The sequence below is a fragment of the Macadamia integrifolia genome, chromosome 14 (assembly GCF_013358625.1).
Source record: "Macadamia integrifolia cultivar HAES 741 chromosome 14, SCU_Mint_v3, whole genome shotgun sequence".
Lineage (NCBI taxonomy): Eukaryota > Viridiplantae > Streptophyta > Magnoliopsida > Proteales > Proteaceae > Macadamia > Macadamia integrifolia.
In genome coordinates, this window is record NC_056570.1 from 3204552 (window position 1) to 3216827 (window position 12276).

Below are 12276 nucleotides of genomic sequence, written 5' to 3' on the forward strand. Positions count from 1 at the left end.
CTAACTTAACAGTTTATATATAGTTGTAACAGCTTAACTTGACAAAAACTAACTAAACTTACTAAATGGAGCGGACTCTTGCTTCGTTTGGTTTAATAGCCCTCTTATTATATAATTAGGGAGGAGCGTCATAGCCTCACTCGTCGTTGCACAACACAAGAAATCACTTGAGTTGCAGCTTTAGTTTTTTTTTTTTTTTTTTGGTAGAAGAAATAAACACTTGTTACAGATTCAATTATATCTTTTTGGAAGGATCCAACATTCTTTGATTCGTTATGTATTTTTTTTAATTCCTTTTCTCAACATAGTGGATGCAGTTACAGTACTTGATAGCATGAAATACTGTATTTCTCAGTTACGATCCAGCATTATCTGTTACTTGAACTGGTTGCAAACCTTATGTGTGTCCTTACGTTTGATGTCTCAGTGAAGGTGAGTATAGGTAGGGGTGAAGATGAATTGGGTTACAACATGAGTTTTAATGACAAAGGTATAACTAGGGGTGTCAATTCTGAGCCCGCATCGGTAGTTTCGATTGAGCCCGGCACATTTACGGCCCAACCTGAACTGGCCCAATTAATAAATGACATGTTTATTAAACGGGCGTTCACGGTGCAAATAGCGAGCACGTTGGGTGCCTGACTGAACTAACACATTTATATGCTCGGCTTGAATCAACTAGTAGCCCGACCTAGCCCGACCCTCTTTAATACTACATTCTTATTTTGCCAATACTAGTAAGAAACAAATTAAGATTTCTTACCCTTTGCTTTGTAATAGGATTTGATTTAATTAAGCTTTATTTTGTAAGTTGTAAAGGTCATAATCTCTTCTTTTTCTTTGCAAGAACAACCATATTTTCGTATCATTTCTCTTTTTTATTAAAAATTTGCCTCACATATTTCTAGCCATTCAACCAACTTAAGAAAAAAAATTGAGGGTAAACACATTTAGAGCTCGTTTAGACTTAAATAGATTCATAGCCCAGTTAAGACCCATTTAAGGAAGCCCAATTAAAGCCTGACACCAACCGGCTAGATTACAAACCGTACCATGCCCCTCCCCCCAAAGCTAGACCTATTTACTTAAATGGGCGTTCACAGTGCAAAGGTTCCAAGTGGTCAAGCCCGATTAAGCCCGATCGAAACCGGCTTAGCCCGACCAACACCCCTAGGTATAACGATCATTTTAACTCTTCATTCAATAGTGACTGACGGTAGGGGGTTTGAGTCTAATTTGGTGAAACAGAGGGGGTGTTCTTATAATTGTGGCGTTCTCTGGGGGGTGGCGCTATAATTATGGTTAAACTATCACTTTTTGTCTTCTTCAATTCGCAAATGAAAAACAACAAAGGAAAAAATGAACTCCGTACAAAGGGATCAAACTAATTTTCTCTTACAAGCGAAGCCAGAAGTGGATTCACTCCACAATGAACTCCTATTAATGACTACCTATCTGAAAGACGTAGAAAGTTTTTAAGGTAATAGAAACTTACCAAAGCCGCTGTGAAGTTCTGATTTTGCAGGAAGTTTGAAACCCTCTTCGTTGTCGTCGTCTTCACCTGGACTCCTCCCTGTCTCTGGCGATGGAGGTGAGTGAAACTATGGTAAAGGGTTTCATACGAGAGTGGTTATGAGAGTAGGGATAAAGATAAAGGATAAAATGGGGGAAAAAGTAAGTGGTTAAAAGCAAAAGGGCAAACTCGTATTTTAACACCCAAACTAATAGTCCACTAACTGTGTTAACTGACAGGGGAGGTTTGCGTAATATTTGAAAACACAGGGGTGGGGATGTAATAAAAACAAAACACGGGTGAGGGGGTTGTAAATTGCTCCAATATCAATATCAGTGGAATGATGGTAGTACTGATAGGAATGCATATCAATACACGGGTAGATATTTGATTGAATTTAGATCTTAATTTTCACATCGTCATTTCCTATGTTGCAATTATCAACGTCAGATGCTCAAATAAGTTTGGACCTAGTTTTCCATCAAACGTGGTGAAAGAAAATCCCCTTACCATAGACATCTAAACCCTCATATTAAACCCAATGAGAGTATTTGTGACCATTAACAATAGAGTGTGTAAGTTTTATATATATATATATATATATATATTTAGTCGAATTCAATCATAAGGTCACTTCAATCATAAGGTCACTTCATCAGTGTAAAAGGAATTCTTCCATTAGAAAAAACTTAGTCCACAACTTTTTCTTTTGTGCTTTTCGCACCTGCAGTTGATGCATTTTGGAGTGTACTCGACTCAAGATTTATTTTTCTTTGGGGTGCCACTCTATTCAAGGTCCTTTGAATGCAGCTAAAACAACAAATCAAATGTTCTTGACAAACCGATAACCCATTAAAACAGAAAAAATGCCACCTACATCAATGATAGAGACTAATGTTATCTTATCTTTCTCATACTTACACTTCTACATATATCAAAAGAGATGAGTATTTCTAATACAGGAGTTTGATGCGGTAGAATGATTTTGTACATAGGAGGACAATGAGATAATTCATATGAAGAGGAAGAGAGGAAACCATATTTAGGTATCACGATTTTGTATTAATTCTTATCGGTATTAACTATCAATACAGTCAAAAATGGTTTATTCTTTACTGAAATTGGCTCAAATAGAATGATAAGCCCCAACGCATATCTATATATTCGTCTCAATATATCGATATCAGAGTATTAATATCAAAATCAATGTCAGTACCAATGTCAATATCGATGACGATCCTATTGCCTCATACGTTGAACTAAAACCTCGAGCCTATCCTTTCCTGCTCGTTTAGAGAACTTTTTTCCATAACAAAATTTAATCAATTTAATCAGGAAAGATGAGAAAATTCGCAGCCCTCTCGGGTCCATCCAACACTTGAAAATAAAATATTTGTGCTTTCTGTCCATTTCTTCAGGCGTTGAAATCACAGAAATTAGCCTTTCATGTCGACTTGTGAGACAAAGGATTTAACAAATGGGTAATAATTTTAAGAAAAATTATATCTTTTGTTTTCTTCTTTGACAAACAAGCTTGAATTGATCGTGATGGAGAAACAATCATAATGGGTGAGCCATGGATTTATAACTCTAGCTTCATCTATGAAGATAATTGCCCGGCTGGAGACGCAATTGATCAGATCAGACTTGAAATTTGAGAGCTTACCTCGTGAGGTTCTCTTCTGCAACTTCCCCCTTTTTATTATCCCTCTCGTGGTTTTGGCTTCTTCAGGATTGAGATATTCTTCCGTCCCCCCAATGGTATCTCCATCTTTTGGAATTAAAATCTCTCCTGACCCATATACTATCGATGCTCTGATTCAAAGTTTAAGGAGAGATATGAGTAACACGATGAGGCCGATGATCAAAAATACGTTCCATTTGGTCTACGACAGAGGTTAGAAGTTTTGATTTCTATTCATCTTCGATCCACAAAGTAGATATAATTGAAGAAGTTCTAGTAGTCAATTCTCCTTGTTGAGTACTCTTGGCGTCATCAAAGAGATGGAAGTAGTAGAGAAGAACAGAGGGAGGAAAGGTCTGATCTTTAAGACATGGGAACGATGCAGATCAATGGGTAATCGTCGAAATAGAAATAGATCGTCTCTGACGCCCATATCGAAGAGTAGATCATGGCCACGCAATGACAACTCCACCGATGAGAGCAGTAGTAGCAGCAAGCGCAGCGGCAAGAGAAGGCCACTGGCACCAGAAGGATGCTTCACGGTTTATGTTGGGGCTCAGAGACACAGATTCGTGATCAAAACGGAGTATGCCAATCATCCACTCTTTAAGATGCTTTTGGAAGAGGCAGAATTGGAGTATGGTTACAGTAGCCAAGGCCCACTTTCCCTGCCTTGTGATGTCGATCTCTTCTATAAGGTGTTGTCGAAAATGACTGAGAGAAGGCCTGCAAGGTTGCAGCTCTGCCAAATGGTGTGCTTCTTATCACCTTCTCAGTCCATCTCGGATGTTAGCCATGAATGGTTTCTGAATTCTACATAATCTGTGTCTAGAGAGAGAGAGAGAGAGAGATGATTTGCTGTAAATCGTGATGTGATGTTACTATTTCAGAGTGTGTTTCATATTATGATGCTTGGAAGGATGAAGAAGGTTGTCAATCAGTCGGGTTGGGTCGGTCTGGTTTTGGTCTAGCTGAATCGATATCGGTGTATTATTTGTTCAACCAGAAATCAAACCGTTAAGGAAGTTTTCAATTTCATTTTGATTTCACGTAATTGGTTTGTAATCGTGCGGTTTGGCCCGGGCCAGTTCCAATATGCATAAGGAAAATGATGGAAAATCTTGGGTTCTTTAGGTTTTCAGTTTCTTCTCAGGCTACAATTGATCTGATTTTGGTTTGGTCGCTGTGTTTGGTTGAACCGATTTAGTTTTGTTCCAAAACCCCAACCTGAAACCCAAGTTATGAGAGTTCAGTCTGGGCTGAACCAGTCGGTCCGACCAGTTTGGACTGAACTTTGAAACCCTTGGAATGAAATTTTTTATCATCCACATTTTGTACTATAGGTATCAAATGTGTCAAGTGGAAAAAATGACCATAAGATCCTTTGCTCACATGTCAAATTTAAACTCAAACAAATTATTTCAAGTGACAAAATAGACTAGGAAAAATGCATAATAATGACCAAACCAGAAGTAAGCATAATAAAACATACATGGAATGCCGTTCAATACATAGGCCAACTAGGATGATAGCCTTTAAATGGCATACCAACTCAAAGAAGAACGGCTAGGGGAAAGGGGGGGGGGACTCAAACTCCAAACATGCCAGATGGAAGACTGCTTCAACAAACATTTTCGAATCAACTAAACTCAACAGTTGTCGATGGGTATTTGATAGAATTAGTTTCTAAAATTTATCACATCACTAATTAAACTGTCACCTTGTCCAATGGTTGTGATGGGCACAGTATCTGTCCATGTTGCAGAATGAGAGAGTGTTGAACAGAAACCCTTCCTCTTGAACCGTTTTTCCATTATAGTTATATTAGTTTTCTTCCCAAACAAACAAGAAGAATAAAAGAATGTACAAGGAAAGATACAATTGCTCTACCCATTGAAAAACAGAAAGCTTGCTTAAACTTGGCCTTCTCTCCCAGACCTCAAGCTGTGCTCAAGCCATCTTACTAGCCCACCCCTACTAGGAAAGGATTCATGCAAAAACTCATGAACCCAAATCACCAATCCATGTGTACGCTTCATGTACAGTTAAGCGATCACTTGTGTTCTTTTACTTTCATAAAAATCCTTCCATGCTACCATCAAGAGTGCATGAAACAACATTATGGAAGTAAAAGGACACAAGTTATCACCTAATCAAACATGGTCAGCACTGTGAAGGACCGAATAATTATCTGTCTAAGCCCGGCACCAGACCGTTTACTAACCGGTCGGTATGGTTTTGGATTTTAACTGGTCAATTTTTGGTGACTTATTTCATTTGGATTAGCTTATTGTTTTTGTGATGGTCGGGGTATTTACCTCTTTTGTTTTCTTTGCAGACCACAAAATTTTTTACCATTTCTCATGAATGTGAAAATGATTACTGTATTTCTGTTTTGATCTTTTAGTTTAATATGTTTTTTTCACAAACGATACAGAGAACTCTAGATTATGAGAATAGCTGCTTTTGATTTGGTTAATGTTATGTGTCTTGAATTCTTGTACCCATTTCAATGACTCCCTAGCCCCCTAGCTCCCAACATTTTTTTAATGATCCAAATGAGAAATTTTGTGAGGTCTTTGATGGTAGTGGAGGGGCCTAAGCCTGGTGGATCAACTCAAGTATTGTTATGTACCAGGTTTGGAAGGGCTATTATGTAATTCATGTATGGTTACTCTTCCAAGAGTTATTCTAACAAGAGTGAACTACTTGCCAAAATAGGACTCTCCTCAACCGCCTCTCTTCATTCACTGCCTATAAATATCAAGGTAAGCCCTCAAAAAGGAGGATCAATTATTTTTTCATGGGTGAGTGGTAGCAAGACTTACGTATTACAATCTTATTTTCACTTTCTTTTAATATTAACTGTCCATTTAAGTTTAGATTAATCTAAACCATCTATTAGTTTTTTATATTGTAACTGATTCCTAGTTTTTAGGGTGGAGAGATGACGGATGTGGTTACTTAACTTGTCTAATATTTTTTTATATAAATAAATAAAAAATAAATAAAAATCCAATATAAACGGACTCCTCCTTCGATTTTGTTGGGAAATCTCAATTCTCTCTCTCTCTCTCTCTCTCTCTCTCTCTCTCTCTCTCTCTCTCTCTCTCTCAAAATAGGATGAGATAAGAAAAAAATCAACATAACTATTTTCAGGCATTGAGCATATGAAAGACTTGGTCACACATATCCAAATACCATGTTTACATATTAATCATCAGGAAAGGGATTTGGACAGTAAAGTTTGCATGTATGGCAAAAGACAAATTTGAATTTATAAAGTGAACAAAGCTGTTGAATATCTAGGATTTTATTATTACTTATTGGGTAGATATTATTAACCTATGAGAATTTACCATGGATGCAAATCTTCACTGAAATTGATAAACAAAACTTCAACTAGACTGGAGATCGGTGAAAAAGGAAGAAGAAAGAAGGAACAACCTTGAAGAAGAAGCAAGGAGAGAGAGAAAGAGAGGACTGAGATTTCTAAGCGGAATGAAAAGAGGAGTCCGCTTATATTGGGATTTTTATTATTTATTTGTTTAAATATTAATAATATTAAACAGAGTCGTAACTGTTTACAACTTTGTTAGCAAGATTAACATATTTAACATGTGTCAATCATATCACTTACTTATGTAAACATTCACCGAGCTCCGAACGTTCTGTATTCGTATTTTTCTGCACGTAACACGACCATTATGCTTTTTTTCATAATAAACTCTCTTGAGTAACTTTCGTGGAGAAAATATGACTTAGGCATCAAAGAGTCCTCAGTCGGGTCAGCCCGGCTCTCTTTGTCTGCTCTTCTGTGCAGGTCTAGCGGGTTCTCCTTTGTCTGCTCTTCTGTACAGGTCTAACGTGGAGTACCCAGTCTTTGCAAAGAAGATCATCCGGTCAATTTTTACCGCATCAGATTGATGCCATTACAGGTCTAACGTGGAGTACCTAGTCTTTGCAAGGAAGATCATCCGATCAATTTTTACCGCATCAGATTGATGCCATCCGTGGGAAATAAGGAAAAACCAATGTTCTAAAGCTTCTCCTGGATTCATCTCCTCACCGAAGCTGTTGAAGAACAGGGCTCTGTCATCGCGGATCCATCTCAAACCCAATCGCAGCACCATCACAACTGCAAATCCGCCATCCCCAATCATGGCTGACTCTTCGTGGCCGAAACCCCTTCTCCCTCACTCTCAGATCAGGCCATTCATATTCCGCTCTCTGCAGGCAACAATGGCGTATCTTTATTATTTCTAAACCTTCACGACGACCTCTCCACCAGCTCCAGATGTTGGCTCGGCCTGGGCTCAATGGAGGAATCTTAATCAAGGAAAGCTTAGGTGTTTTGCTTATGGAGCCGGTTTTCAAAGCTGTTTTACAAGTTTTATTTTATAACTTGGTTTTACAGGAAGATTTGCGGAATGGTTTTATAAAGTAGTTTACAACGAGTGTGTTACCAAAAGTGGTTTCCAAATAGCAGCTTATGAAAGTGGTTTACAGAAAATGGTTTTAAAAAAAAAAAAATGGTTTACCAAAAGTGGGTAACCAAGAGTGGTTTACAAATAGTGGTTACAGAAAATGGTTTAGACAAAAGGGGTTTCCAAAAGGTGGGTTACGAAAGTGGCTTACCCTAAAACGGGAGTTGTTGCTACAGCTCAATCCGACCTTCATATCAGGCCACGATGCTTGTGACAGCCAATACATCTTTAGCGTTGTGAAATCTGCTGAACAAATGAAAGGGCGAATCAAATCAACCTTCTTTTTTATGTTATAATTTTTTTTTGTTTTTATTTCTCCCACACTAAATCTCTTCCTTTCCGTCGGAATAGACCCGTAGTCACAGGCGAAAATGAAGAAAAAGGAAAGACGCTTTCTGGGCAACCGAGCCTGTGGCCTGGTTGGTGATCTCTAAGCCGAGAAAGTTCCCTACCACCGACCACGCACTAGCAACAATCAGAAAACTCAATACCCGGCCTTCCTTCGACCAACTGCTCTAATGGCAACTTTTGTTCTTTCCAAGCAAACATCATCTGAATCCTTATTGTTAACTAATTCCTGGAGCTCCTCTACATCCTTTGCGGCAGCTCAGCCCCAAGAAGCCGAGCAACCTCACCACAATCGACCAGAACTTCACAGACCAACCAATCCATGCCCGAGCACTAGGCAACCAAGCAGCTCGGACTGCTTAATGTTAGTAGTTACAATGAATGATGTAATTGACCCTATTTCTCTCTCTCCCTCTCTTCTTATGCAGTGGAAAAGAAGCAATTTAGAACCAAGAACCGAGCACAAAGCTTGGTCGAGGATAAGGGTGTCAATCCTAAGCCCGCATCCGTAGGCCCGATCGAGCCCGATTAGCTTAAGGCCCAATTTGGATCAACTTGTTTAATAAATGTGTATGACCTAAGTCTGGCCCGTTCATTAAACGGGCGTTTATGGTTCAAGCTACTAGCCTGTCGAGTGCCTGACCGACCTAACTCTCTTAAGAAGCTCGTTAGAACCGAGTCATTTAGCCCGAACTACCTGACCCGTTTAAAACTGTTTAAATACCTATTTAACCACTAATAATACTAAAGGTAATGGACAAGAAAATGATGTGAAATGACACAAAGACTTGTAGACTTTGGCTGCTTCAATCCCTTTAATAAACTGTCAAACCTGTTCTGCTCATCCATGCCTACTTGAGAGATTGAACTTCACCCACTTGCTAGTCGCTTCTTTATTGTCCATTTTAAAGAAAGAGTATTGGGAAAGCAAAAAGTCTGGACCATAAAATAAGCTCTTACGCAGGTCACTATGGATCAAAATCCTCTGTTTTTCTCATCCCTGATTTTCCTTGTTTTGCTACCTGTAGAACACGACACGTGGACAACAGAGGATCCAACGGTCAAGGTTGGGTGAGGATTATTACATCTGGTGCGTTGGTCTTAAAGTTGTCCACGTGTCATGTTCTGTAGGTAGCAAAACAAGGAAAAACGGGGATGAGAAAAACAGAGGATTATTTTTTGGTCACTATATGATCTTAAAGGTCCTGACAAAAAATAACAGTGATAACAACAGAGAGCTTCATAAAACATAAGAGAAATGCAGGAAATAATAATAGAGATCTGCAAGCTACAGTAACCTTTAGTTCCTTATTTGGAATCTGCTCTTGGTTTTCATAGTCTACTACTCTACTCTCTGATTCAAAGCTCCTTGAGGGCACTTCCACTAAAAATCTATGGTAATTTCCACCACCTATACAGGATCCTACACCAAACCCACAACACTACTAGCCCACGGAACACAACTGCACCGGCCTGCAACATTTATTTGATCTCAGAGATCAAATGGACTAGAGTTCAGACAATCTGAAAGGCTATAAAATTTTAAATGTTAGGAAATGGTAGGGGCCGCGAGAACGCGTACCCCCTCTGCCAAAAATACCCCCAGTTGACATTTTCAGTTGGAACATATCAAAGGTAACATTAGGAGCAAAGCTAGGCATCTAAATTTTATATTTACATTTGATTTAATAGTTTTTGGATGACTTTTACTATGTGCAATTACGAAGATTTTTGGACATTTAATCCGCTAAAAAAAGGATTTTAGGTTAGGCAAGTTTAGAGCCCGTTTAAAATTAAGTAGGTCCATAGCCCGTTTAAGGTAGTCCGATTAAAGCCCGACATCGATCGATCCGATCACAAACTGTAACATGCCCCCCAAACCTAGGCCCGTTTAAGTAAACAGGCATTCACGGTGCAAAGGTTTTTAATGGGTAAGCCCAATTAGGCCCGATCGAGACCGCCCGGCCTATCTAATTGACACCCCTAGTTGAGGGCACCCTATCTGAGCAGGTCGAAGCAGACCACTCCGCCACAAAGCACAAAGCCTGGTCTCCAAGCCGAGCAGACCAGCTCGCCGAGAGTTCCCTACAGCCGAACATATCACAGCCTATAAATTCTACACCTCCACAGATCACTCCATCGAGCATGATTTCAATATCGAATACAAAACGGCACCAGGAGACATTACATTGTATGCATGCATGATGAGACCATACCCACAGTGGTGGCGACTCAGTCACCAAGCGACAGAGGCCATTCTACGTGATAGCCACAGATGCTTAATGCACTTTTACTCGGTTCACAGTTACTTGGTTGTGAAAGACACCAACAAAATAACAAGTTGCGATAGAATATGTAATCGGATCAGTAGCTCCCAAACCAACAAATAGAATTCTTCGTATGGCATTGGATCAACTTGGCTCATAGTTGCAACCGACGAACACTCTGAAACTAATTACCCCGCAACTGACCAACATGTCGAAGCCAAGCAGCTTGGACTGCACTGAAAGAGAATAGCTAGCATCTTTCCATTGATGCCATGCCATGCAAGCCCGAGCCCCGGCTCGGCATTTCACAAGCCCAAGCTCTAGCTTGGCACCTCAAGCCCTTAGGCAATCAGGCATGCAAGCCCGAGCCCAGCTCGACACCTCAAGCCCTTAGGCATTAAGGCATGCAAGCCAGAGCCCCGGCTTAGCATCTCACAAGCCCGAGCTCTGGCTTGGCACCTCAACCCCTTAGGCAATAAGGCATGCAAGCCCGAGCCCCGGCTCGACACCTCACAAGCCCGAGCTCTGGCTCGACACCTCAAGCCCTTAGTAATTAAGACATGCAAGCCCGAGCCCCGGCTCAGCATCTCACAAGCCCGAGCTCCAACTTGGCCCCGCAAACCCTTATCTTTAAGGCAAATACATGCAAGCCCTTATCTTTAAGGCAAAAACATGCAAGCCCTTATTTTTAAGGCAAACACATACAAGCCCTTATCTTTGCCATGTAAGCCCTTATCTTTGCCATGTAAGCCCTTATCTTTAAGGCAAACACATGAAAACCCTTATCTTTAAGGTAAACATATGAAAGCCCTTATCTTTTAAGGCAAATACATGGAAGCCCTTACTTCTAGGGCAAAAAAATAAATAAATAAATAAATAATCCCTTTAAGCAAAATCCACGCTCATTCCTAAAAGAAACACATGGCACCTACCCCCACCAAAGGAAGGTAAGGGATGACCTCGGCTCAGCCTAAAGAGATCGTACCTCTCCAAGCAAGAATAGTATTATCTCTACCAATGTCCGTGCTCAGCACCTCAAGCCCTTAGACATTAAAGCATGCAAGCCCGAGCCCCAACTCGGCACCTCACAAGCTCGAGCTCTGGCTCGGAACCTCAAGCCCTTAAACATTAAGGCATGGAAGCCCAAGCCTCGTCTCGACACCTCACAAGCCAGAGCTCCAGCTCTGCACCTCAAGCCCTTAGGCCTTAAGGCAATCAAGCCCAAGCTCTTGCTCAGCACCCCAAGACTTTACGCACTAAGGCACGCGAGCCAGAGCCTCAACCCGACACCCCAAGGCTTTACGTACTAAAGCATGTAAGGCCCAACCTTAGTTCGACACCAAAGGCCATCGAGCCAATGATTCTTTGGTGGTCAGCACTCAAAAACCCAACTTCGTAGGTTGGTACGAAAAGACAACTATAGAAAAATCAAAAGTAACAAAGTTGTCTTCACTAAACTAAAGATCCATAACCTAATTCGAGCACATAATCCTTGCTTATTGAACTCCTAAGGACCTTGACCTGAAGGAGTGGGGGGCTTATGATGAGGGTAAAAATGCCACTCCCTCAGGTCATCCCATGGCTCATCCTTGACCGAGCTGACTCCTCGGGTCATCCTTGGCTGAGCTGACCCCTTGGTTTATCCTTGGAAAAACCGACCCCTTGGGTCATCCTTGGCAGAGCCAACCCCTTGGGTCATCCTTGGCAAAACCGACCCCTTGGCTCATCCTTGGCGGAGCTGATCCCTTGGGTCATCCTTGGCTGAGCCGCCCCATAGATCATCCTTGGCTGAGCCGACCCCTTGGGTCGCCTCCCTATGGAGTATGATCCTATCCCAACGATTGCGGGGACAATCCCGAGGATCACTCATTGCCAACTCAACAGATCTTATCACCAAATCTGCAAATCTTATCGCTAAGAGATATTCCAACAAGTAAGGTAATAGTTACCTAGTGGAACTCTTCCAAGAGTTATCCT

General features: G+C 40.7%; 1 protein-coding gene across 1 annotated transcript; it reads left to right on the forward strand.

Annotated features, from left to right (window-relative positions):
- Positions 1-2901: 2901 nt before the first annotated feature.
- Positions 2902-4338, forward strand: LOC122062010 (auxin-responsive protein SAUR72-like). The gene has a single exon (XM_042625633.1). It carries the CDS (start codon positions 3518-3520, stop codon positions 4016-4018), a length of 501 nt encoding a protein of 166 aa, XP_042481567.1. The 5' UTR covers positions 2902-3517; the 3' UTR covers positions 4019-4338.
- The last annotated feature ends 7938 nt before the right edge of the window (positions 4339-12276 follow it).